The sequence below is a fragment of the Stenella coeruleoalba genome, assembly GCF_951394435.1.
Source record: "Stenella coeruleoalba genome assembly, chromosome: 9".
Classification (NCBI taxonomy): domain Eukaryota; kingdom Metazoa; phylum Chordata; class Mammalia; order Artiodactyla; family Delphinidae; genus Stenella; species Stenella coeruleoalba.
The window spans coordinates 92049392-92075314 of NC_137155.1; the positions used below are offsets into that span (position 1 = coordinate 92049392).

At 35.7% G+C, this 25923-nt stretch overlaps 1 protein-coding gene across 4 annotated transcripts in view; it reads right to left on the reverse strand.

Annotated features, from left to right (window-relative positions):
* The window catches only part of BRAF (B-Raf proto-oncogene, serine/threonine kinase), a 164452-nt gene that overhangs the window by 38685 nt on the left and 99844 nt on the right, over positions 1-25923 (reverse strand). For 3 of the 4 annotated variants that reach the window (XM_079932159.1, XM_079932158.1, XM_079932160.1), the window contains exons 8-13: positions 23307-23463; positions 16656-16692; positions 12787-12923; positions 11699-11816; positions 9482-9566; positions 8285-8461 (exon numbers count right to left, since the gene is read on the reverse strand). In XM_079932159.1, the coding sequence (XP_079788285.1) occupies positions 8285-8461; positions 9482-9566; positions 11699-11816; positions 12787-12923; positions 16656-16692; positions 23307-23463 (711 nt within the window). Of the gene's footprint in view, positions 1-8284; positions 8462-9481; positions 9567-11698; positions 11817-12786; positions 12924-15164; positions 15285-16655; positions 16693-23306; positions 23464-25923 lie in introns of all 4 variants that reach the window. The other variant, XM_079932161.1, reaches the window with a different exon arrangement.

Here is a 25923-nt window from a genome sequence, read left to right on the forward strand (position 1 = left end):
TCAGAATATGATTTAAAGTAGAGTTTCTCAAACTTTAGTATGCATACAAATCACTCAGGGATCTTGTTAAAATGCAGTCTTCAATTCCATAGATCTGGGGTGGTGCCTAAAATGTGTCATTTGAAAAGGCTCCCAGGTGGTAGAGTTTAAAGGATTAAGAAGAGGTTTCATGAAAAAGAGTGTGATCAAATGCATTATATATTTCTGATGGGTCAAAAAGATTGAGGACTGAGTATTTAACCACTGGATCTAGCAACATGGTAATTATCTTATTCAGAGATATTTCAGTGAAGTGTCAGGGCAAAAAAGCCTGATTGGAGTGGAGTCCAAGACAAAAGGGGAGGGAAGAAAATCAGAGAGTGCGTATCAACAACTCTGTAGAGAAGTTTTACTATAAGAGAAACAAGAGGAATGAGGTGATATCTTCAGAGGGAAGTGGGATCAAGGAAGGGACCTCCACAACTTTTTTATTATGAAAATTTTTAATCATAGAGAAAAATTAAAAGAAGAGTACAATAGGGGCTTCCCTGGTGGCGCAGTGGTTGAGAATCTGCCTGCTAATGCAGGGGACACGGGTTTGAGCCCTGGTCTGGGAGGATCCCACATGCCGCGGAGCAACTAGGCCCGTGAGCCACAACTACTGAGCCTGCGCATCTGGAGCCTGTGCTCCGCAACAAGAGGCCATGATAGTGAGAGGCCCGCGCACCATGATGAAGAGTGGCCCCCGCTTGCCACCACTAGAGAAAGCCCTAGCACAGAAATGAAGACCCAACACAGCAAAGATAAATAAATTAATTAATAAACTCCTACCCGCAACATCTTAAAAAAAAAAAAAAGAAGAGTACAATAAATACCCTGGTGCCCTCCACCTAGGTTCAACAATTGTCAGCATTCTTCCAAATGTGCATGATAAGAAAGATGTTTTAAAATGGGAGAAAATCCAGTAGAAAAGGAAAATCTGATGATGTACAGGAGAGAACCACTCAAAAGATGTCAGTGAGTAGGAGAAAGGGGATGGAATCTAGTGCACAAAATTGAAGGACTGGCTTTTACTCTTAGTGATAAAACAGAAAAACTGAGCATGAATGTAGGTAGGTAGGTAGATATTGTGGTGGGTGCTTCTAATTTTATTAATGAAATGGCAAGCAAGGTTATCAGTTGACAGTTCTTGGAGAAGAGGTGTTGGAGAACTGAGGATAAAGGAAGTATGAGAGTGTCTACGAGAGAGGAAGAGCAAAAAACCAGGGAAGGGAAAGTATGATTGCTGCATGGCATTAAGGGCTCACTTGAGGTGTTGAAAGGATTGACTAAACTGAAGAAGCAGAACAGTGTAGAGTTTAAGGAAATACACTCTGGAGCCAAAGGGCTTGTGGCAAGTCACTTGGCCTTTTAAACTATAGTTTCTCCATCAGTAAGTAGGGGATAATAATAGGATCTACCTCACAGGGTTGTTGAGGATTAATTGAGGTAGTATACATAAAGTACACAGAACAGTGTCTGGCACAAAGTACTATGTAATCGCTAAATATATCACTATATAAAAAACCACAAAACATAGCTGGTATAAAAAAAGAGTGAGTTACTAGTAGTATCAGAGCTGGAGTCAGAACATAATATTTATTGATCAGTAAAGATGTCTAAAATAAGAGCAAGTAAAAAATAAAGGTAAAACCAGTGTGATTCCATATTTAAAACGACAACAACAAACCACTGTATACAGTATTAAAATACAGAATTCTGCAAAGATACACAATACTACACATCAAAACACTAATGGTACTTCTCTCTCAGTGGAGTATTGGTGCTTATTTATGTTTACATTTTCTAAATTTTCTATAATGATTATGTATTTCCTTATAATACCTTATATTTTGAAATTAAGAAAAACTGCAACAAAGGCTAATGTAGAAATCACTTATTCTCACCATACTTAACACGGTTAAATTTTTACACATTTGCCTCCTGTCTTTTAAAAAAATTTATACCTGTAAAAAGGTTGTGAAAGTAAAACACAACTGTAGAATCTTTTTAATTAAAAGCCAGAAACCACAAGAATTTTATATAGGTAAAGCTAAAGCCCCTCTCTGCTTGATAGCTATCCCCATCTTGACCCCTTTTTGCCATTCCTGGAGACAACAACTACTGAGCTTGGCATATACCTTCTAATCTTTGCTTTAATACTTCTACATACACATATGTAAGACTTAAAAAAATATATATAGGGCTTCCCTGGTGGCGCAGTGGTTGAGAGTCTGCCTGCCAGTGCAGCGGACACGGGTTCGAGCCCTGGTCTGGGAGGATCCCACATGCCACAGAGCAACTGAGCCCGTGAGGCACAACTACTGAGCCTGAGCGTCTAGCGCCTGTGCTCCGCAACAAGAGGAGCCACGACAATGAGAAGCCCACGCACCGCGATGAAGAGTAGACCCCGCTCGCTGCAGCTAGAGAAAAAGCCCTCGCACAGAAACGAAAACCCAACACAGCCAAAAATAAATAAATAAATATATATAATGTTTTGTTTTTAAAATTTTAAGTGGTCTCATGCTACAGCTTGCTGTTCTCACTGGACATACTGTAAAGCTGATGTTGATACATATATTATTCATTTCTGCTATATATTCTTTCCCTGCACATATGTGCCAAACTTTATCAGTCCTCTACTGATGGACATTTATGTTTCCAATTTTTCACTATTATATATTTTCCTGTAATACATCTCTTCCTATACACATCTCTTGGAACAAAAGCTGGTGTTTCTTGGGGGTAGGCCAAACACTGTACATTTTAACAGATACTTCCAAAATGTCCCCAGGGTGGTTGGTTGCATGAGGAGTGTCCCAGTAAGCAATTCCCCTAATCTTCATAAACACTTAACCTTGCCAGAATTTAGGAATTTGCCCAATTCCAGTGGGTAAAAAATAGTGTGCTTCTTCTAATTTGCATTGTTTGTGATTATCAGCATCCTCCTCTCAATTACTGTTTTTATCGACCAGAAAATGACGTTTGCTAGAATTATTCTTCAATTAATTAGAATTATTTTCAATCATTAATACATGTTCACCATCTTCTCAGCTTCAATTCATTCTTCTATCTTTCCTATAACTAGGTTTACTTATGAGTAAAGGCAGGCATACGCTTCATTATTTTAAAAAGTAAATTGTGAGCATTTATCCCCAAATTATTTTTAATCACCTTAAATACAGAATATAACACTCCTGTGAGTAAACAACAGACCACAACCTTTTCTTTGTGCCTCCTTGATTTAACATTTAGTCAATTTTATAATAAAGCCTAATTTAAAATTATTAATAAATATTAGACTGAAATGAAAAGTCCTGCAAAGAAACAGCACAATAGACTGACGAGTCCTGAAATTTCTTTAGTAACATTATTCTTTAAAATACCCTGGCCCTTAGGCTGAATCAATGACTATCAGGTGAGAAGATGATAAACATACTACATGAACCCTGATTCCTAAGAGTGAGTCTTTAATTATCTACCACTAGAATAGCTCTGCTCTCTTAAAGTTAACCTAGGAATCAGAAATGATCTTTTACTGAAGAGAGAGAACAGAACCACACAGGAGAAATGTCACTCATTCACCGTGTGCTTATATTCTATAATCCAATAAAGGTGACATATTTGAAAGTCCCAATGATTCACCTTCCTAATTACTAAAGTTTTTATCTTATGAATGACTGTGACCTCAATACGTTATACAATGAGATAGGATGCTCTTATTCTGCTTATACCCTGTGACTTTAGAGTCAATTTTGCAAAGTAGAAAAGATCACTTTCAATAGCATCTGGAAATCATGCAGGGGGCAGAGTATTTTGAAATGAGGCTGTGCAGAAGTACATTATTAAGCAGCTATTTAAATAGTCTATGGAGTTACTGGTCAGCTACATCTAGCTTGTTCTGTTCTTTGTGAAATGATGGTGGAAGACAAGGGAAGAGGAACCCGACATTTAAAAGTTTAATAATTGCAAGGAAATTAATTTCCAGTGTACTGTAAATATCAGCATTTTAACATTTTAAATTGTTATCTGAATGTTCCTTATAAAGCATCTGTTCTTGTTTCATAGATAGAAAATCTTTTATCTCTGAGAAAAGTGATAGGTTTTTTTTGGGGGGGGTATCTCTTCTCCTTGCATTGTGTTTGTTTATTCCTAGTTGCCTTTTCCCCCATTTGTTCTCTCTCACTGGCATCAGAGACTTCCTCTCTGATGTCTGGTAATTGAGAGATAATTTGTCTTTACTCAGATTGAGACTAAAAGGCTACGGAAAGCTTTGAGCATACAGATGGGCTTCTTGTTTTTGAACTCCCATGTACTCCCATCTAGGTGGAATCCCTGATATCACTACCTTTGGGTCTTTACTCTTGGCTGTTAAGATTCCTCAGACAAAACTCTTCCAATCTCTTGCCTGAAGGGGAAGGTTTGGCTGCCAGCAGTCTGGGAAGCAAATGAAAAGAGAGTACTGGGGAACTCTCCGTCCATCACTCAGTAAGCAGTAACTCACCTCCCCCCCGCCCCGCCATTTCCCCCTAGGTCCTGGGTCCAGAGAGTTTCTCCCCTCTCCAGAGAATACATTTCCAGTGTACTGCCAGGGTAGGGATGGGGTATCTACCCAGTGGCACAGAGCAGAAGGGATTTAGAGAAACATTTCAGACAGGCCTTTTCATTTATGTACTCTTTCTCCTCCAGAGATAACCTCACAGTGCCAATTCTTGAGACTTGAGAATTCTGTGGTACAAATCAGGTTGGTTTCCATTTTTCCACAGTCAGTTAATAATTTAGTTTTTTTGGGTGTACTATGTCCATTATCACTTCTCCATCTGCTTTCTAGCTTCTAAAATGTTACCATTCTTTTCTTTCTCTTTGTTTTCTCCATCTTTATATGTTCATGCTTCAAAAAAATTCTCATTATTATAGTTTTGGTGGAGTTTCAAGAGAGCAAAAACCTGTCACCTTAACCTGAAAATCACATAGCCACCTTAATAAGAGGATTTGCAATCTGCCAAAGCCTTCAGAAACTGAAGATGTGTTGGTACATTTAGCCCCAGTTGTATATATTGCCTTATAAAGAACCGAAGGGAATTGTATCTTCTTTGGTTAAATTTAAGCTGGTAATAAAAAATATAATCTGTTAGAAGGCTTACATTTTATAATTAATACTTTCTCAGCTATTAAAATATAGGATAAACTGATGGGACGATCTACATTCATAGCCGGACATACTCATCATATAGTAAGTGTTACTTGAAAATGTAAGCAAAATATTTTAGAGAAATTAATTGACTGTAAAGCTTTATACTTATCGATCCCAAACTGTAAAGTAATGGGAAAATATTGCCTCTTAACTAACTATTCCCCAGACCACAGAACGATTCCAAGTTGATAGTGTTCTTCTCTCCTGTCACTTCTTACCTTAATCGACACTGGCACTTCACTGCCTCCTTACTGTTTCTAAAACAATTTTTAATACTATTCTCTGCTGCCTCTGTGTATAGCAAAAACATTTCCCCTCTGTTATTCTTTTATTACTTCTTTGACTATTTTTCCTTTTCTTGACATTTCTCAGTTTTGATATGACAAGGATGTGACTACTTTCTCTTCTGGAAGGTAAACCTATCAATAATACGCAGTTGTGTGTAATCATGGTTTCATTTTTAAATTTTTGTCATATGTATCTATCATAGGCCAGGCCTTGTTCTACGCATTAGAGATAAAACAATGAACAAAACAAGACCCCTGCTCTGGTACAGCTTGTATTCTAGTGGGGATGACAGACAATAAACAAATATGTTATATGGAATTGGGTGTTAAAAACAAAAACAAGAATGGGGTATAGAGTGACAGAGTGGAGCAGGAAAATGTTATATAAGGTGATCAGGGAAGGCTTCCTTTAAAAGGCAACATTTGAACAGAGACAAAAGAGAGAAACTCTATGAATATCTGTGGCATGAGAACTTATCCCCAAAAGAAAATAACAAGTACAAAGGCCCTGAGGAAAGAGCATGCTTGGCCTGCTGAAGAAACAGCAAAGAGACTGGTGGGGTGGGAGCAGAACAAGCTTTGTTTCTCTCTCAATGTTTACCATTCTGGCCAAGGTTTACTCTTTGCAAGATTTTTTAATTAATTAATTAATTGGCTGCGTTGGGTCTTCATTGCTGTGCATGCGGGCTTTCTCTAGTTGTGGCGAGCAGGGGCTACTCTTCGTTGTGGTGCACGGGCTTCTCATTGTGGTGGCTTGTCATGTTGCGGCGCGCAGGCTCTAGGTGTGCGGGCTTCAGTAGTTGCGGCACATGGGCTCTAGAGCGCAGGCTCAGTAGTTGTGGCCCATAGGCTTAGTTGTTCCACGGCATGTGGGATCCTCCCGGACCAGGGCTCAAACCTGTGTCCCCTGCATTGGCAGGCGGATTCTTAACCACTGTGCCACCAGGGAAGTCCCTCTTTGCAAGATTTTAATATAATCTTTCAGATTTGAACAGATTCAGATTCAGAGGTGGGATTGTTTTAAGTCTACTGGATAAGTGGTAATGTTATTGAATAAGGTAATAATTTGCTGCAATAAGGATTTTGGCTGAATACAGGTTTATAAACAATCTAAATTACAGATCTATTGCCTAGTTTTGAGACAGAGAGGGTAGGACAGTGGGAAGATTTAACAGCTAGATCTGGTTTTGAGTCTTGGTTCTATGCTTATTTGCTACAAATGATCCTGAGTCAGAGTTTTAGGCATTAGTACATGTATACTCTTTTACCTTTTTTATTCTAATTTTATAATGTAAAAGCAGTATAGTGGTTATAGTGGTTATGGGGAAAGAATAATGGTTTGGGGGTCAAAAATCCTGACTTAAACACCTTTGCTGCTGCTTATTAAATGTGGAGTCTAGACAAGTCATTTAGAAGCCTGTTTCCTTATCTGTAAACATAAAATAAAAATATCTGGGCTTCCCTGGTGGTGCAGTGGTTGAGAGTCCGCCTGCCGATGCAGGGGACACAGGTTTGTGCCCCGGTCTGGGAGGATCCCACATGCCGCGGAGAGGCTGGGCCTGTGAGTCATGGCCGCTGAGCCTGCGTGTCCGGAGCCTGTGCTCCGCAACGGGACAGGCCACAACAGTGAGAGGCCCGCGTACCGCAAAAAAAAAAAAAAAAAAAAAAAAAAAAAATCTACTTCATAACATTATAAAGATTAAATGACATAATGGCCTATGCATGTGAAAGCCATTTGTATACTATAAAATGTTAAATTAACTTAAGACACATGCATATTTTTAAACTACCTATGGAACTTTCAAACATATTTTACTTAAATTTTTTCATCTAAGTGCTTTCAAAATTTATTTAATTTTACCTTTTGATTTACCTGTTTATTTGTACTTGCATGCAAAATTTATTCTTCGTAGTCAGTTTCCTATTTTGACCCATGATAAATTTTACAGAGTAACTTTTTTTTTTTAAATAAATTTATTTATTTATTTTTGCTGTATTGGGTCTTCATTTCTGTGCAAGGGCTTTCTCTAGTTGTGGCAAGCAGGGGCCACTCTTCATGGCGGTGCGCGGGCCTCTCACTATCACGGCCTCTCTTGTTGCGGAGCACAGGCTCCAGACGCGCAGGCTCAGTAGTTGTGGCTCACGGGCCCAGTTGTTCCGCGGCATGTGGGATCCTCCCAGACCAGGGCTCGAACCGGTGTCCCCTGCATTAGCAGGCAGATTCTCAACCACTGCGCCACCAGGGAAGCCCCTAGAGTAACTTTTTATCTTTTAAATTACACAGCAAAATTCAATGGATATGAACAAGTCAACTTGAAATCCTCAAAAAGGATCAAAATGCGGACTTTCATTTTATTTTACTTTTTCTTTATTTCACACAGATGATCATTTTGCAATAGAAAATATGGGTACGTGGAAAAAATTTGAAAGGATAACTAACAATCATTTTATATACTTCAATAACTGTTAATGACTTTTTAGTGGGGTTTTTTTTTTGGCCTATTTTTGTCTTTTGAACCCTTATTGCTTAGCTAAATTACAGCATGCTAAACATAAATTTGTAGCCATATATTTATTATCAATATTTGATATATGTTTTGAAGACTATACTAGACAGAGGCTATTTTATTTCAAATATCATGTTGCTAGCCATTAGTTAAAAGTGTCTACATGTTGCTGGACAGTAACTGAAAATGTACGTCAAAAAATAATAGCTAAAACCTTTAAAATATCCTCAATGGTCTTCAAAAGTAACTTACAAGAGATTTAATAGAATGGAACTTACTCCATGCCCTGTGCAGTCTGCCGTGCAATATCTATAAGTTTGATCATCTCGAATTTGGTCTCAATGATGTGGAGATGATGATATAGGCTGGAGCCCTCACACCACTGGGTAACAATAGCCAGTTGTGGCTTTGTTGAATAACCCATGAAGAGTAGGATATTCACATGTCGAGTTTTCCTGTAAAAGAAATGTGACAGTAAATAGTAAATGTTGATAAACTTTAGCAAATGTTAAAAAAGAGGGCCGAAGCAGTCTACTTATTAATAAGATGTTGTCAGAAAAAGGTATTTTTAAAAAAGCCAACAGAAGGATAAATTTAGATGAGACTTTAGGAACTGTCTAGTCTAACATCCTACCCTTTTCATAAACATCTTTTTTAGTATACCTCATAGATAGGCAACTAGAGATTCCTTAAATACCTTCAATTATGGGAAGTTTATCACTGAGACTGTAGCCTGTTCCCAATACTCTTTTTCTTTCTTTCTTTTTAAAATCTTTTTGGCTGTACTGCGCGGCATGTGGGATCTTAGTTCCTCAAGCAGGGATTGAACCTGTGCCCCCTGCAGTGGAAGTTTGCAGTCCTAACCACTGGACCACCAGGAAAGTCCCCTCTTTTTTTTCTTTTAAAATGGTTCTAGTATTAGTAAAATTTTAGGTTGAGAAAAAATCATTTTCCTACAACTTCCGCCACTGGATTCCCTGTTCTGCTCTCTGCAATGAAACAAGTAAGTTTATATCCTCTTGAACATAACAGCCTTCTATGGACCCAAATATTCTCAGTTCTGTTGACTATTTTCTCCCTAAGTTACAGTTCCAGAATCCTTCCCACCTAAGTTGTCCTTGCCTGGACATGTTCTAGTTTGTTAATTTTCCTCAAGTTCCAGGGCTTGATATAATCTCTAAATGTGTTCTGATAAGCTTAGAATTTTGAGAGCATTGTCTCCATAAGTGGAAGTATTACTTCTCGTGATCAGAACACTGTATTTCCATTAATTCACTCTAGGATTAATATTTCTATCAGCTGTACTATGTAATATTGCATACCACTTAAAAGAATACAGTTAAAGACAAAATATACTCAGACAAACTTCGTTTTATTCATTTTAAGTAAGTCTGTAAAGCTAACAGTGGCTACCACTGGAAAACGCAAGTTGATCAAGATAACTTCTCTGGAAAACGTGATTCACACAAGCTCACCTGAGTACTCCTACTTCATTTTTGAAGGCCTGTAACTGCTGAGGTGTGGGTGCTGTCACATTCAACATTTTCACTGCCACATCACCTAAAAGGTAATTGCCATTCCAAATGTCATTCCAATTTTTAAAATTTAAAAATATAAAAAAACCTAGGGTATTTTCACTAATTACTACGGCCTTAAAACTATACCATTATAAAACTGCAAATAAATTATACCTTAACTTCCTAAACTGCATTAATTTTCTAAGGATAAAAACTAAACTAACAATAATATTCCTATACTAGTATTTCAAAATACCAATCCAAAAAAACCCAGCCAATCTCGTTTTTCCCCTGGAAATTTAGTTTAACCAATTAAACACCCATGATATTTTCCTAGTTATTTAACAAAACTAAATTAGACGCATTCACTAACTGAATGTTAAAACTGCAGTAGACAGGCCCAATGCAACTTGGCTGAAATAGAAAACTGCAGACTTCTTTATCAGAGTATTTAACACCTTTTCAAATCCATGGATCACTTGTTGCTTTTTACTTAGGAAAATTATTTTAAAAACACACAAAACCGCATGTGAAACAGGTACAATTCTTACACGTTGCCAAAGGGTGTATAAATTGGTACAACCACTTGAAACACTGTTGGCAGTACCTACTACGGACCCCACAATTCTTTCCTAGGTATATACCAACTAACTTGGACACGTGTTCACCAAACGACAGGTACTAAGAATACTCATAGAAGTAGCATCCATAATTGCCCCAAACTGGAAACTATTCAAATGCTCATCACACAGTAGATAGTCATGCTACAGTCACACAATGAACCCTATATAGAGAATGAATAACCTACAACTACATACAATAATATAGATGAATCTTATAAACAATATTGAGTAAAAAGGACCAGATACAAAGGAGTACATCCTGTATTATTTCTGTTTAGGTCAGGACAGTGGTTACCCTTGGGGGCAGAGGGCATAAGGAGGACTTCTAGAGTGCTGGTAATGTTTTGTTTATTGAACAGTGTGTTGACTTTGTGAAATTTTAGCTACTTGTACACTTATGTGTACTTTTTTGCATGTATATTTCAATATAATTAAACTAACTTACTGATTTTTCCTGATTATCAAATAAAGTGCTTATAGTAAAAAAAAAATCAAACTTAAAATTAAAAAATTAAACATTTTGAAAGCAAAAGGAATAAAATTAAAATTTCCCATAATCATGTCACTCTGAAATGACCATTGTTAACCTATTGATGTATACCCTACTAGGCTTCTATATGTATGCAGTATAAATATTTATAAATACATATGAAAAAGGCAACCTAAACAGATATATACTAAAATACTGATGGTCATTTAAAAAATTATGTTATATATATTTATATGTAGCTTCATAATATGGGATATTATACGTGCTGCTTTTAAAATATACTACATACACTTTTCCATAAAATAGACATCTACCATACCATTTTAATTTCTATATAATCATATATGGAGGTTATCAATTTACTTATTCCTTCCTCTATTAATGAGCACTTAAGTTATTTCCATTTTTCATTAATATCAAATCTCTAATGAATATACTTGCACACACATCTGTTTGTTCCTGTTCTACAAATGGAACTGTTGGCTCTATATACATATTGCCAAACTGCCCTCCAGAAAATTCATAGCAATTTATGTTTCCACCAGCAGCATTACAATCACAACTCTAAATATAATCAATTTAAAAAAAAAACCTTTGTCCATTTGATTATCTTTTCAAAGAAATATAAGTCATTTGAGAGGCAATAATGATTTCTATTTTTTGAATTTGTAATTCTTTCACAACTAGTGAGACTGAACATTTTTTGTATGTTTACTGCCCACTCTTTCCTTTGGTAAGCACTCTTTTTATATGTTTACTTGTGGTTTATAATACAAATAAAATTACCAGCAGAAAGACTTATAAAAATAAAAAATCTTGGGGACTAGCTCATCTGGAGGATCATCTTTAAAAATTATTACTGTAGTATAATGATTAAACTTCTGGCTGCTGTGAATCCAGTTTTTATTTCCCATAATTTCTGTTATAAACCTTTGGAGGACTCTTGCATCTGATCAAAATTAGCTTAATGATGCAAACAGTGAATACTCCCTTTGATATATTTTTACAAAAGTTATTATATTCTATTATTATAATTTGTGACAAGGTCACCGTATTACATACCATGCCACTTTCCCTTGTAGACTGTCCCAAATGACCCGGATCCAATTCTTTGTCCCACTGTGATCTGCCCATCAGGAATCTCCCAATCGTCACTTGAATCCCGTCTACCAAGTGTTTTCTTGATAAAAACAGTGCAAAAGTCAAGCCAAGGCAAACAAAAAAGGAAAATCTTATGCTTCACACTAAGTACATTTCCCTATTCCTGAAAGGGACATAAGTTAGGAAGAGAGCAAGAACTTTGGAAAAAACCCCACACTCTAGAGGAATAATAGAAGGATGATTCTTACAATATAGAACTTAAGTTTAAGACCTAAGTCAGTATTAGGGTGGAAACAGTTTATTAAAAAATAAAAATTATTTATTGGGTATGAGCAGAAATGTTACTATTATTAAATTTTATTATTAAAATCAATAAAATAAAGCAGCTTTTTTATCATTTGGAAGACTACTAGGAGCAAGATAAGTGCTATACATTTGTGACTAGTTCTGGCTCCAAAGGCCAAAAAGTTAACATACTATGGCTGTTGATAATCTAATTACTTTCTCCCTGTCAGTGCTAAATTTCCTCATATATCTTATCTGACCCAATCTCTCTCTTAAAAAAATTTATCAACATATACAATCACTTTGGGATGATAAAGGACCCACATATCCAACATATACTATTGCTAATATAATTAGTTTTTAATACAGATTTAATTTACAGCAGATAGCTAATTTTTCATTAGGGAAGAATGTCCTTTGGTAGATATTTGTATTTCAGACCAACTCTTTAGAACATACATGCCTAATCATGCCTCCTAAAATACTAGCTTACTCTCTTTCCATAGTTTAGAAACAACACTATTCTTGCTCTTCCAAAACTGCCTTTTACTCAATTATATTACAGTTGAGAGCAAAAATCAGTGTTGTGTTTTGTTTTTAAGCAAAAAACTATCAGCTCTTAAATTTATTTGATTATGGGAATTCTGTGTCAAATATGGACATATATGCCACTAGATATCATATATCTAAAAGGTGACATTACATTTGGCTATGACTTCTAAGAAGACAGAACTTAGAGGAAAAAAGATATCATATACTCTCACCATTCGATTCCTGTCTTCTGAGGATGAAGATGACTTCCTTTCTCGCTGAGGTCCTGGAGATTTCTGTAATGCTTTCACATTAGTGAGTGAGCCAGGTAATGAGGCAGGGGGCGTGGCAGATAAACCTGTGGTTGATCCTGAGTTAGTGAAAGGAAAAATATATCTATTAAAGGAGGATCAAGTACATTAGCTTATTGGGGGCAGAGGGTAGAGGGAGATTTAGACTTATTTTAAAAATTCAGTATATGTTCTAATACCATTTGGAAAGGACAGGCAAAAAAGGAGCCTCATTTGGTGACTAGCTTTAAATTAAAAAACTACAATTTCTTTTAGTTTTATACTTTTAGCTTTCTGGTCAATTTAATGACCTTTAAAACATCTGATTACAGATATATACTTTGTTTATTGGTGCAGAGTCTAGGAGAAAAATAATCTTTTTAAAATAAGAGATAAACACTAAAAAATACTCCCAAGTTTTTTCTTTGATCAAAAAATAAGAAGCAAAATCAACTTAAAAGCGAATATAAAAAATAAACTTTTAATTATGTTACCTTAACAGCCTATCAATTAAAAAAAAGATAGAAATTCCCCAAATGGAAACATATTCTGATAACGGCCATAATGTTGACATTACCTGGCTCTTTCATATTAGCCACTGAAATTTTTAAAAATCCTATACTATATACTATACTATTTAAGAGTGAGAGATACTGGTCACTTTCATTGGTTCCTGGAGGCTTATTTTGCTACACAAAGATGAAATTCTACCTGCATAACAAAGTTAATGCAAACAAAGCCAAGCAGGTTTCTCAAGACTTTCTGAAAAACCTCTGCCTATAAAATGAGGCCAAGGTAAGTGCTGTGGCCTCTCAGCCAAGTTGCTACAAATGGAAAAATTTTATCAGCCAAACGAGTCCAAGGGGTACACTCTTTGAAAATGGACTCAGTTGGCAGGGTTGCATACCTTTGTGATGGACATTTTTCCAAATGCTGATTGAGCAAAAATCCCAATTCATGTACAGAAAGCACCTGGTTCAGAGGGGTTCAGAGCAATGACTCCTAGTGGGGCCTGAGTATAGCTAAGTAGGACTGAGATGCTAGGTAATGTTTGCACATACAGAACAAAAAGACTTCAATTTTTAAAAAAGTACATAACTATTCTCTAGTTAAAAAGTCACTATCTTTCAAAGAACAAGGATCAGAATACTAATGGCAACATTTAAATGTTAAAACTGTGTAGAACTTTTCTCATTACTACACCACATATGTCATCATGTGGAATTTCCATGACCTCACATGCAATTTTCTAAAAGAAAATGGTATCTGGAATGTCTATTAATTAGAGCACAATCCATATTCTGCCTTCCACTGATAATTTTCAACATCATAAAGCCTTAACTGCTCACCCAGGCTTCACAATTCTGATCTACTCAGTGCTGTATTGTATCACTTACTTTAATTACACTACTCAGTACTCTGTAACTTCCAGCCCATTCCATGGATTTTCTGAGAAAGTTGGGCTGAGAGAGCAAAAATCTGAAATGCCACCATTACATTCAGAATAAGTTAAAAGACACTAACTAGGAAAAGCCAGTAAATATAATTCATTAAAAATATTTACAGCAAGATACCCATCTAAATTTTGACTTAAATTTTTAAAAATCAGTTTAACCAGTAATTAAAGGATGGAAAAGATAAAATGGATGAGTGAAATTATACTGCTAACTTTTTCCTCACATGAGGGCATAACTGAAAGTATAAATCCTAATTTTCTGAAGTATGCTAAAATACCCCAAATACATTACAAATCTTCTTTCTTAGTGAATATAACAAGGTTATAACAAGGTTCCCTACCTTTGATATAAAATATACATGTCCTACGTTTTTAAAAAAAGGACACATTTACAGAAGAATAAAGCAAAAAGTCTAGTAAGAACTCATAATAGGGATTTCCACTTTTTTAAAAAACCAAAAAAATTGATAACCATTATTAGCAGCCATCAAGGTTATCAGCTAAATGGATTAAAGTAAAATAAATTCAACTTGAAGAAGCCCCTCCCCACATTATTTACTGTCACCCACCGAGTTTAAGAAATAATCAAGACCAAAAAGTAAGTAATATAACAAAAAACAAGATGGAAATCTCAACTCAGAATTTTCTTGCTTTTAAAAATTTATGACAGACAGCATACAGAAAGCTTGTGGTAGTGAGTATGTGTGAGAAGCACATTCAGAGCATTCCAGCCAGGCCAAGCAGAAATTTAGTACTGAAAACTCTCACACTTACAAACACACACTGTGAGGGTGAGGCACAAACAGTATCTGTTGTTTATATTTAGTTTGCTTTGGGTGAAAACAAGAAAGAAGAGCCCAACTACCTCTGAACACTGGGCCAGGCTCAAAATCAAACACTATTTCACTGGGGACAGAATGTAGGAGGGGACTGGGAGTCCGGGATTGGTATTTCCGAAGACAGCGCATCAGCTGGTTCAAAGGGGCTGTTAGAAGAAAAAGAGAGGGGCAGGCAAACACAGGAAGACAGACACACAGAAGAAATGAAAGAAGTCACGGGGAATAAATGAGTTGAAGCCTGCTTCACAAAATAATTCCGGATGTCTAAAAAATCTGCTTATTTTCATAAAATTCCAATGATTCTTTATAAAGTGATTCACAAAAAGGATAAGAAATGGCATTTGATTTTTGGTACTAAGCAGGCAATTTTTATGACTAAGTTAACTCTGTGATGCTAACATGATGGCAACATTTAAATGCTGGATGTATTGGGCAAAATTATCAAAAGCCACAGCTATTAAGACATATGAAAGTCATACTGGCAGCAACATTAATTGGTGGGTTCATGGAACAACAAACAGGAAAAAAAAAAAACTTTTATAACTATGTGCTATAGTAAATACTAAGTCCAGAGTACATAATGCAGGCTTATGATTTTGGTAGGTCCACAGGTATATATAAATATTACAACAAAAGATGGTTTACTCAATGTTTATTCAACATAAAGTATCTTTGAGTCTGGGCTTAGATATTTTGAATATAAAGCAGGTCACAGTGAAGAGACCAACTCTAAACAAGATATGCAGGTATTGTAGGGCTTCCTTATTAAATAGAAGACAGCTGAAGAGGTAAGCATAAAGGACCACCTGGAAGAAAACGTCAAGACAGTTTCAAACACCATCTCTTCGAAAAATCTTATGGGAGTAAAATCTTATTTAAAAAGTATTTTCTAAAGTAATGTTTTGCTATGCTCCCAATTTTCACTGTGTGCTAGAGTGAACATCTGATGAAAATTCTGTAAGAAATCTCAATTCAGTTTCTCATTTGCTTATTTTATTTACTGGACTAGTAAAACGGGAACTAGGCTTTTCTATTAGGGGTCCATGCTATAAAGTACATATTCCAAAGCCTTCTAGAAAGCTGAAGGGAAGTGGCTGACAATGTCTAACAAACTGGCAAGTTGTAGCAGGCAACCCCAGGGAGTCTCCCCAAGAATGATGTAGGGGAGTCAAGTTTTAACTGGTTGTAAGCTCAATCTTTAAGTATTAGTGGAGATGGTAAGGAATAAAGTGGGTAAAAAAATTAAGGATCTCTCCTCGATAACAACATCTAAAAAACTGTAGATAGTACATTTAAGACTCCCTTTTATGTCCTCTCTTTTTCTCTGGCTATGAATTAGTTAAAATTTTATTAGAGATAAATGATAAATACTACAGAAAAGCAAACAATTTTTGGTTTTTCTCTGCACATTTTTCTCTGTGTCTGTGTTTCATGAAAGAAGCAAATATAAAGGAGACAAGCAGCAAAGCAATTGCATTTTTCCCTGATTTTTTTTTTTAATTGAAATCACCACTTACCTCCATCACTACGAAACCCTTGGTCTCTAATCAAGTCCTACAAATAAATAGTAATGTATATTTAATCAAAGAATATGGTAAGAAAGTAATAAAATTTTATTTTCCATTAAGCATTCACAGAAAGGTTAATTCAAAATAATACCTGCCTTATAAATTACTTCACAAAACAGAAAGAATATGGAATTAGCTAGTGAACATGATAAAATAAAAAATTTGAAGCACTCGCCAACCTAACCCTAGATTGAAGGGATTATTAGTCCTGATGAAATGTTGAAATCCATTTCAGGCCATTCAGAACCAATGGCTGCATTAATTCTTAAAAAAAAATTCTACTGGCACATATTAAGAGCCATAAAATGTTCATACCCTTTGATCCTGTAATTCCACTTCTGGGAATTTTTCCTAAGGAAATAATTCAGAAGAAAAAAATGATATGCACAAAGATGTTTAGTGCAACATTATCCATTATACTAAAAAACCAGAAATTATTTCCCTATTTTAGGCATATTGACATATTGGTTAACTATAGTGTATCAATTTAGTAAGTATTATGTAGCTACTAAAACAATTATGAACCTTGACTCATAAAACATGTTTACAATAAAAAAGAATACAAAATTAAATGTACACTGATACAATTATAAAAATATAAATGTGTAAGGACACACTAGAAGGGGAAAAAAAATTTGTCTTTATTATTAAAATACAGCTTTTTACAACAGACAACGTGGGGCAGGGCAGTGGGGGAAGAGCCTACTGGCAATACAGTGCAATTTGGACCCTGACAGACAGAACTTAATCTACCCAGTATAACTTAAATATGAGGTCTCTAAATAAGTCTCTTTGCAAATAGGCAGCTTTTCGTTTATAGGCTAAAACAAAGAGCACATTCTTTACAGATGTATTTCTGTCATGTTCAATGTATTATATAAAGCATTTAACATTTTCTACAGAATAATCAACAAATACTCATATCTCCAAATAAGATGCTAATGTTAGGGGTTGTGTGACTATCAATAAATATAAAAAATCATGGTGGTCTCACTAACTTTGTGTTCTTGAGAGCTTATAATCTAAGTGTAAGAAAGATATACACACATAGAAATTATGTGATATAAGAATAAGGGCTTAAGAAAACAATAAAAAAGGTGCCAAAGTTGCTTAGTTAATTGCCAAATAAATAGCATGGGTGAAAAGATTCTTCATGCTACGTAAGTTCAAAGGATAAATAAATAACTATAGAACTTGGCCATTGGTGAAGCATTTGAAGAAGATGATCTAAGTGTTGGGGTTTGAGGGGCAGACAGGAAAGCAGAAAAGAAAAGCAGAGGAGGACTTCTCTGGTGGTCCAGTGGTTAGGACTCTGCGCTTTCACTGCCGTAGCCCGGGTTCAATCCCTGGTCGGGGAACTAAGATCCTGCAAGCTGAGAGGCGTGGCAAAAAAAAAAAAAAAAGTCTTCTAGACAACCTACTGCTAATAACCACCATAAACTTATATTTTCCAATCTCAAATATGTTCTTAAAGCTCCTTGACAATCTTTATCTATGTGACCTAGGTTAAATAGGATCTTCTAGTGTTCCAATACTGGCTATTTCAAACTTTTTGCCAATCTCCTATGGGGTTCCTTTCTTACTTATATCTCTTCCCTTTCTTAGCATGACAGAGAAAACAGAAGCTATCAAAGAACATTCTGCTCTGCCTCTATATCTACAAACATTTGTATAATAATATTAGCTATAATTTTTGAATTCTTATTTTGTGCCAAGAACAATAAGCATTTTCAAATCACTACAAGGGGTAGACACTATAGGCCTCAAGGTTAAGTCATCTGCCCATGGTCATATTGCCTGTAAAGAGCTGCGGAGCTAGTTATGTTCATCTTTAATTCCTCATAGCCTCTGAGGAACATCACTTCCAAGTTCAAGAAATTTTACTACCTCAGTTATTCTTTCTTGTTATTTTTAACCTCTCTCTTCACTTGCTTCTTCCCCTGAAGATACAAATATGCTCAAGTCTCTGCTTCAATCTATGGCCCTTTCAGCATTCCTTTATAGCCAAGCTTCTCAAAATTGGCACTTAATCCCACATCTTTACCTGGTTTTGCTATCCTCCAATAGTCCTCTAAAACAGCTCTCAATGAAGTAAAAATGACATTGTAATTGCCCAATTCAATAGTCATTTCCAGTCCTTATCTCATTTGAGTCTCAATGGCAACTGACATCAACTACTTAAGCATTCTTGAAGTCAGTCCCCTTTTCTCCCTTTAGCTTCTGCAACACTACTTTCTCTTACTTATTTGAAGCTAAAGTTAGGAAGAGAAGCCTAAAATGGAGACAGAGAATGACAGTCTCTGTCTGTATCTCAAATGTTAGTGTTTACTGGGGTTGCATGTCTACCCTCTTTTCAGTTTACATATAGTCTTTGAGTAATATCACTTACATCCATGACTTTAACTGACAAAAATAGGCTAATTATTTCTAAATCTGTATCTCTACTCAAGGTCCTTATTTCAACTGCTACTGCACTTCTAAACAAGGAAAGTTCCACAGACATCTTAAAGTCAAGATGTCCAAAATAAAAGTTAACGTTTTCATTTCTACAATCCCTGTTCTTCTTCCTTTGGCATTTCCTATCTTAATGGATAGAATAAATACTATCTATCCACCTAAGCCAGACAACTCTAGGCATTACCTTTTTTTTAAAATTACCATTTATTTATTTTTGGCTGCGTTGAGTCTTCTTTGCTGTGCGCAGGCTTTCTCTAGTTGCGGTGAGAGGGGGCTACTCTTTGTTGCAGTGCACAGGCTTCTCACTGCGGTGGCCTCTCTTGTTGCAGAGCACGGGCGCTAGGTGCGTGGGCTTCAGAAGTTGTGGCACGCGGGCTCAGTAGTTCTGACTCATGGGCTCTAGAGCATAGGCTCTGCAGTTGTGGTGCACAGGCTTAGCTGCTCTGCGGCATGCAGGATCTTCCCAGACCAGGGATCGAACCCGTGTCCCCTGCATTGGCAGGCGGATTCTTAACCACTGTGCCACCAGGGAAGTCCCTAGGCATTATCTTTTATTACCTCTCATCTCTTTCAGTTCTCTCCTCTACTACTATATAGAACAGTGATTGAGGTAAGAATGAAAGGCCAGGTTTTACCCCATTTCAATCATTTATCACCTGTGTGATCTGGGGTAAGTTTCTTGATATCTCTAAATCTAATTTTCTTAACAGTAAAATAAGAAAAATACTACTACTTAACTCACAAGTGTTTGTGAGGAAAGAATAAAAAAATTTATGTAAAGTATCTAGCACATAGTAAGCATTAACAGTAGCCATTTACAGTATCCAATCTTAACAATTGTGCCTATCAAATCTCTCACTAATTCAAAAGAACTTTCTAAAGTAAAGAGCTGATCACTTTCTTTCCCACTCAGTTTATTGGACCCCCTATTACCAACTACTATAGTGACCTCAGAATAATAACATAATGTCTTTCAGTGTGGACTCTACCTACTTAGTTTCATCCTCTACCATTACCCACCCTTTTCCTGAACCCTAAACTCCTACAATACCAACTATTCATTACAACCCACATAAAGGTACTTCTATATTTCTGCACATACCATTTCCTTAACAAATGCCCTTCCTTCTTAAAACCCCCACCAAGTGCACTGAATAAACTCCAACTCCTTCCTATTCATCTTCTACAGTCTGGCTTAAATGTTGTCCTTTCTCTGCTAAACATTACTAGATTTAACCAGGTAGGGTTTATCATCCCCTTCTATAAACTATCACTGTATATTTTGTGTTTATTTATTTATATGGCTGATTCATCCATTTCCATTAGACTGTGACCTCCTTGAGGGCAAAAACTGTGCTAATTCATCTTAATTCCCTATTCTGACACAGTGCCTATACCAAAGTAAATATTAAATCTGGTTTACTGGAATAATAAATGACAAATAATGACTGAAATTGAATGAAATGACTGAAACTGAATGAAATGCTAAAAGGTTTATATTTTTCAATGGGAAGTAAATGAAAGTTTTGGAACAAAGGAACAGATGATGATAGAGGTCTTATAAAAAATTATTCTGATAATAGCAATAAAAATGGAAATGGGCAGAGAGAAATCAATGGCAAGAAATCTATTTAGGAGATTAATGTAATAAGTAGTTCAAGTGAAGAAATATGGGCCCAAATGGTGGTAGTAATAACAAATTTGAGACGTATATCAAAAGGAAAGGTGATACCTTATGACTATTTGCTTATAGGGGAAGATGAAAAAGCAAGATATAAAGATGACACTCCAAATGTTCAAGCCTAAGACAATAGGAGAAACTTAGTAACACTAAGACATAAAGAGAAATAGTCTAAAAGAACGTCAGTTTTGAAAGTAAATACAAAGGTAACAACTTTGAACATACTGACAATAGATCTAACGTAAAAATAAGATTTGATTTCTTATTTCACACAATCTCCTTATTTCCATATTTCCCTCTCCTATTTTTTTTTCCTTTATATTCAGGTCTAGCCAGATAGAAGAAGACCTTATTAGTTGAGAAAAATTGATATTAAGAAAAGGCTACTTTAAATGAACCCAATAAAAATAGAGAAAAAATTTCATAGTAAAATATAGGAAGAAAGTCTGACTTGGGAATGTATCTTGAAAAATGAAATTAAGATTTATAAAAAGTTTATTTTCTTTTACATTCAACAAAACTTTAAGTTATAATTTCAACAGTATGCTAATCCTTAGAATACAGAAAAAATCAAGTTTTCATTGGTAATAATATCAAACCTACGACAGCACAAATTGAAATTCTTAATTTCATATTCATCTTTTACATCACAATCATAATCATTTTTATAAAAATCTTAAAGGACTTCATCAATTCCCTCAAAGCCCTCCATCAATCCTATGATATTTAAATCATTTTCACTTGAAAAGCCTATTCTCTTGTCATCCTTATAGACTTTCTCTCTTTTACTGTTAACTGGACTAATTTAATTCTGCTGTACCCTTATTTCTCAATGACTTTATAAGATGTGAGTAGTTCTACCAAGTGACTTTTTCACTGTCTTCATAAAATCCTTAAAATCTTTTTTTTGTTGTCATATTCACAATCAATGTGCTTTATGTTTTCACTGAAATGTTGGATAGTGATGGAAAAGGGCTGGAATGCAAGCTGGTATTAAATGGGGAGGGATATGTGAGTGGAGACTAATATTAAGGGAGTCTGTTAATTAGTGATTATTTTCCTGTTAGGATAATTTTTCCTTCTTTACTCAACCTTATGAGCACTCACATAAGGAATGCCGGTATAATGAGAACCACCCCTGTCCTCTAACATACACATGACCCCTCAGTAACTTCAGTATCCTGCTTACATGGGGAAACAGTTTCAAATTCCTTTTTAAATATAATTACTTTCCAAGGCAAACAAATTTGGTGGCTTTTTTGTTTTCTTGCTTATTACAGACAGAGACTGAGGATAACCCACATTTTTTATCCTAAAGTACAAATTCTGGGAGAAGTGATCCCAACCCCACCACAGCTCAGATAGCAAGGGCTCTTTATTATCTTCAGTAACTCAGTTACTGAGATGATGTATTGATAGCTGAATGAACCAGTCCTTTTGGATTGATCCTGCGTATCTCATCTTTTTTCTCATCTCTTCCTTCTATTTTGTCTATAGCAGGGACTGGCAAAATACAATTGGCTGGCCACCTGCTTTACTCAAGTTTTACTGGAATAAAGCCTCACCTATTTGTTTAAGATGTATTATGGCCGTTTTCACACTACAGTGGCAGAGTTCAACAGCTATCATTAGAGATCACATGACACACAAGCCTAAAATATTTACTATGTGACCCTTTAAGTGTTTGTTGATCCCTGGTCTATATTATGGGAAACAGACCTCTGCTTTGTCTTCTAACCCTTTTACTAATACAAATATTTTTTGATGACCTCTTATGTTAGGTGCCAACTAACACCTAATAGTTCCTATGTTAGGAAACTATATTAGGAATGGTTTCTGCTGTCCAGGAGTTAAGGTCAAATCGAAGAAGTGACACTAATGTACATAATTAACTTATAGTGTGTAAGATAAACCGGGAAAGTAAAAAAATTCAAGAGTGACCAGCCCCAGAAGGAGACTAAAATAATTGACTTGTGTAGAGATGCAATCCAATGGTATACTCAAGAAAGAAAAGAAGGTAAAAGGTAGCTTTGCATGAGAAGTACATAAAGTAATGATTAATCCTTAAGGGTTATTTAACTCAAAGTTAAACCTTTAGATATTCAGGTAAAGATTTCAAATTGATCTAAATAGGAAATATGCAAGTGTACTCTTATTTTTTCTTTACCCCAAAATGGTCAAGTGGATTACCTGTTAAATAAATGAAGATAAGACTTTTACAGAGATGGTGTCATAAGGAAAAAAATAAGAATAACTCTATAATTTGGTGCCAGTTAAATATTTTATGCCATCAGAGAAGCTGAAAGGCTTTCCTGATTTGTAGTTCATGAAAAGTCTATCACTTATAATAACTGTGATAAATGAAAGATGGCACTTATTTCTGATCTATATTATAAATGTAGCAGAAAAAAATAAAGAAACACACTTGAATTTTCTAACTTCGAGCACTGCTGGATACTTACATCAATATTGACAGGTTCTATGGTGTTTATATGCACATTTGGAGCTGATGAGGACCGGTCTCGTTGTCCAAACTGATTTCGATGATCTTCATCTGGTCGGAAAGGCTGTGGAATTGGAATGGATTTTGAAGGAGACGGACTGGTGAGAATTGGGGGCCTGGAAAAATCAAGTGATTGGAAGATAAGATTCAGAGTAACTTTATAGAGATAATAACATAGAAAAATGGATGATATAAAGATTTTCTTCTTTTCGTATTCTCAAATAAAATCTTTACAATAAAGCATTAAAAATCCAGCAGTAATGGCTTTTAAAAGTGTTAGTTTAAAAAACTAATATGTGCTTGCAACCACTGACAAAGCTGCTTTGCTCAAGCAGACACTCCAGGGAGTATCAATGATAAGAACACTGATTCTTATCCAGAAAACTCCAGAGAAATCTACAAATGGCTAAAAATTACCTGTTGTTAATCAGCTGAAGCAACGCTTGTCCTTTAAAGTTATACAAAAATGCTCTAGGTAGGCAGTGACTGAATAATGTCTGCCAATTTTTCTACCTTTGCCATTTCTTGATAGTTGAAGTTACTAAAATGAACTTTTTATGGGAAGTATCAATATTAGGAAATTATAAATCTTTTAAAAACATACATGTGTTTTTCATGACCTAAAAGATATACCTATTGCTTTATACAAGAGTTGAATTAAAATCCTGAACAATAATAGCAAAAGATCATTTCCAAATTCAAAAGATGATTCTCAGAGTGTCAATCTCTCATATTTTGAAATGTTTACCATGACCAATAATCGATACAAGACACACAGGAAAATAATATATTAAGCATTAAAGTAAATATTTGTAAAAACTGCTTTTTGATGAAACCATCAAAACAGGTGACAGAGTGACCTATTTTGGTACTGTGGATAAATAACAAAGTCTATGATCTCTCACTGCTCCCAAAATGAACCTGGCACTCACGGAGCACATTAAAGTTTTGAGAATAGATTGTAAGCACCTGTGAGAAGTCTGTGCCCCTCAGAAGGAGTATCCTAGGGAGCTAAGAAATGAGTGTCACTTGACTGACGAGGTGTGACTGTCTTAGTGAGCTCCACCAGGACCAATGAATGACTCAGTGCTAACAGCCTCTCTTCAGAGATTGGTTATTGTTGCACCCCATCTTATGCAAACTCTGTAACTAATCAGCATTATCTAGTGGTTAATAAGACAGCCAGAAAGACAATGTTGAGGGAATAAAAAGACATTTTTAAGACGGGAGAGGGTTTAGAGAGGAATGAGAAGAAAATACAGTAGAAAAGGACTAGATAAAGGTTGAAACAGCCAAAGAAGCCAAATAGTAACAAAAAACTTCTAAATAAAATATGTTAATAGAATCTGAACAAGAATCTGTGCTTCTTTGAAGCACACTTTTAAGGGTAGGGAAAGAAATTTTGACTTTATGTAAATGAATCCACTTAGAAGGGAAATAAAAATAATAAAATATTATGTACTTTAAAAAACTGCTATAGGGGCTTCCCTGGTGACGCAGTGGTTGACAGTCTGCCTGCCGATGCAGGGGACACGGGTTCATGCCCCGGTCTGGGAAGATCCACATGCCGCGGAGCAGCTGGGCCCATAAGCCATGGCCGCTGAGCCTGCGCGTCCGGAGCCTGTGCTCCGCAATGGGAGAGGCCACAACAGTGAGAGGCCCGCATACCACAAAAATAAATAAAAAACTGCTATAAACCAACGAGAATTATAGGTAAGGCTGATGGAACTGGCCTCTAAGAAAATTAGCATGTTCTACTGGTCCTTTTTATTCTGATAATTGAGAAATTTTTAGTTTGTGACAAAGCTGTCTTTATTTTTGCTTTAGACAGCCAATAAAAGCCACTGGCAAGGGATATGGGGAGCAGGTAAAAAGAACGTAGAAGTGACAATATTAGCTTTTAAAAAGTTTTGGAAAGTGCACTCACTTTTTAAACACTACTTACAGGTGATTTAAAGTCTCAAAGCAGTAACATACTTTAAGTTAGAACTTAAAAGTGGAAAAAGCCTGAATTTACTACAACTGAATAGGGTAGTCTAATTAACACAACTGATCTGGTGTAGTGACAGCAAGTCATTCTTGAAACCTACTGAATTAAAACTATGACAGCAACATGTAGTACACAATAAGTCAGAAATATGTATGCAAAGGACACTGGTCTTTAAGTAAGAAAAACAAAAACCTGGATTAAATCTAATGTATTTTATTAGCAAATCTAAAGAAAATGGGTATACTAGAAGATGAAGATATGTTGCTTGTACCTCCCTTCTCCCCTTGCCCCTGTGCCCCCACCATCACCATGCTCCTATGCTCATTCAGATTCTAGAATTCTTTACAGTCCAGTTCAAATCCCACTTTCTTGATTAAATGTTGACCACCCTCTCTCACTATTCTCTCTTCTCCTGTAAACATGAGGATATTTATCACACAGTTTAAAATAATATATCATAAATTGTAGATTATAATTATATACTATTTTAAAATCGTCGGCCATTATCTCATATATTAATGTTACTTTTCTAAATGGAAATCATATACTTCTATATCTGATATTAAAAATAAAGCAATGAGCACAA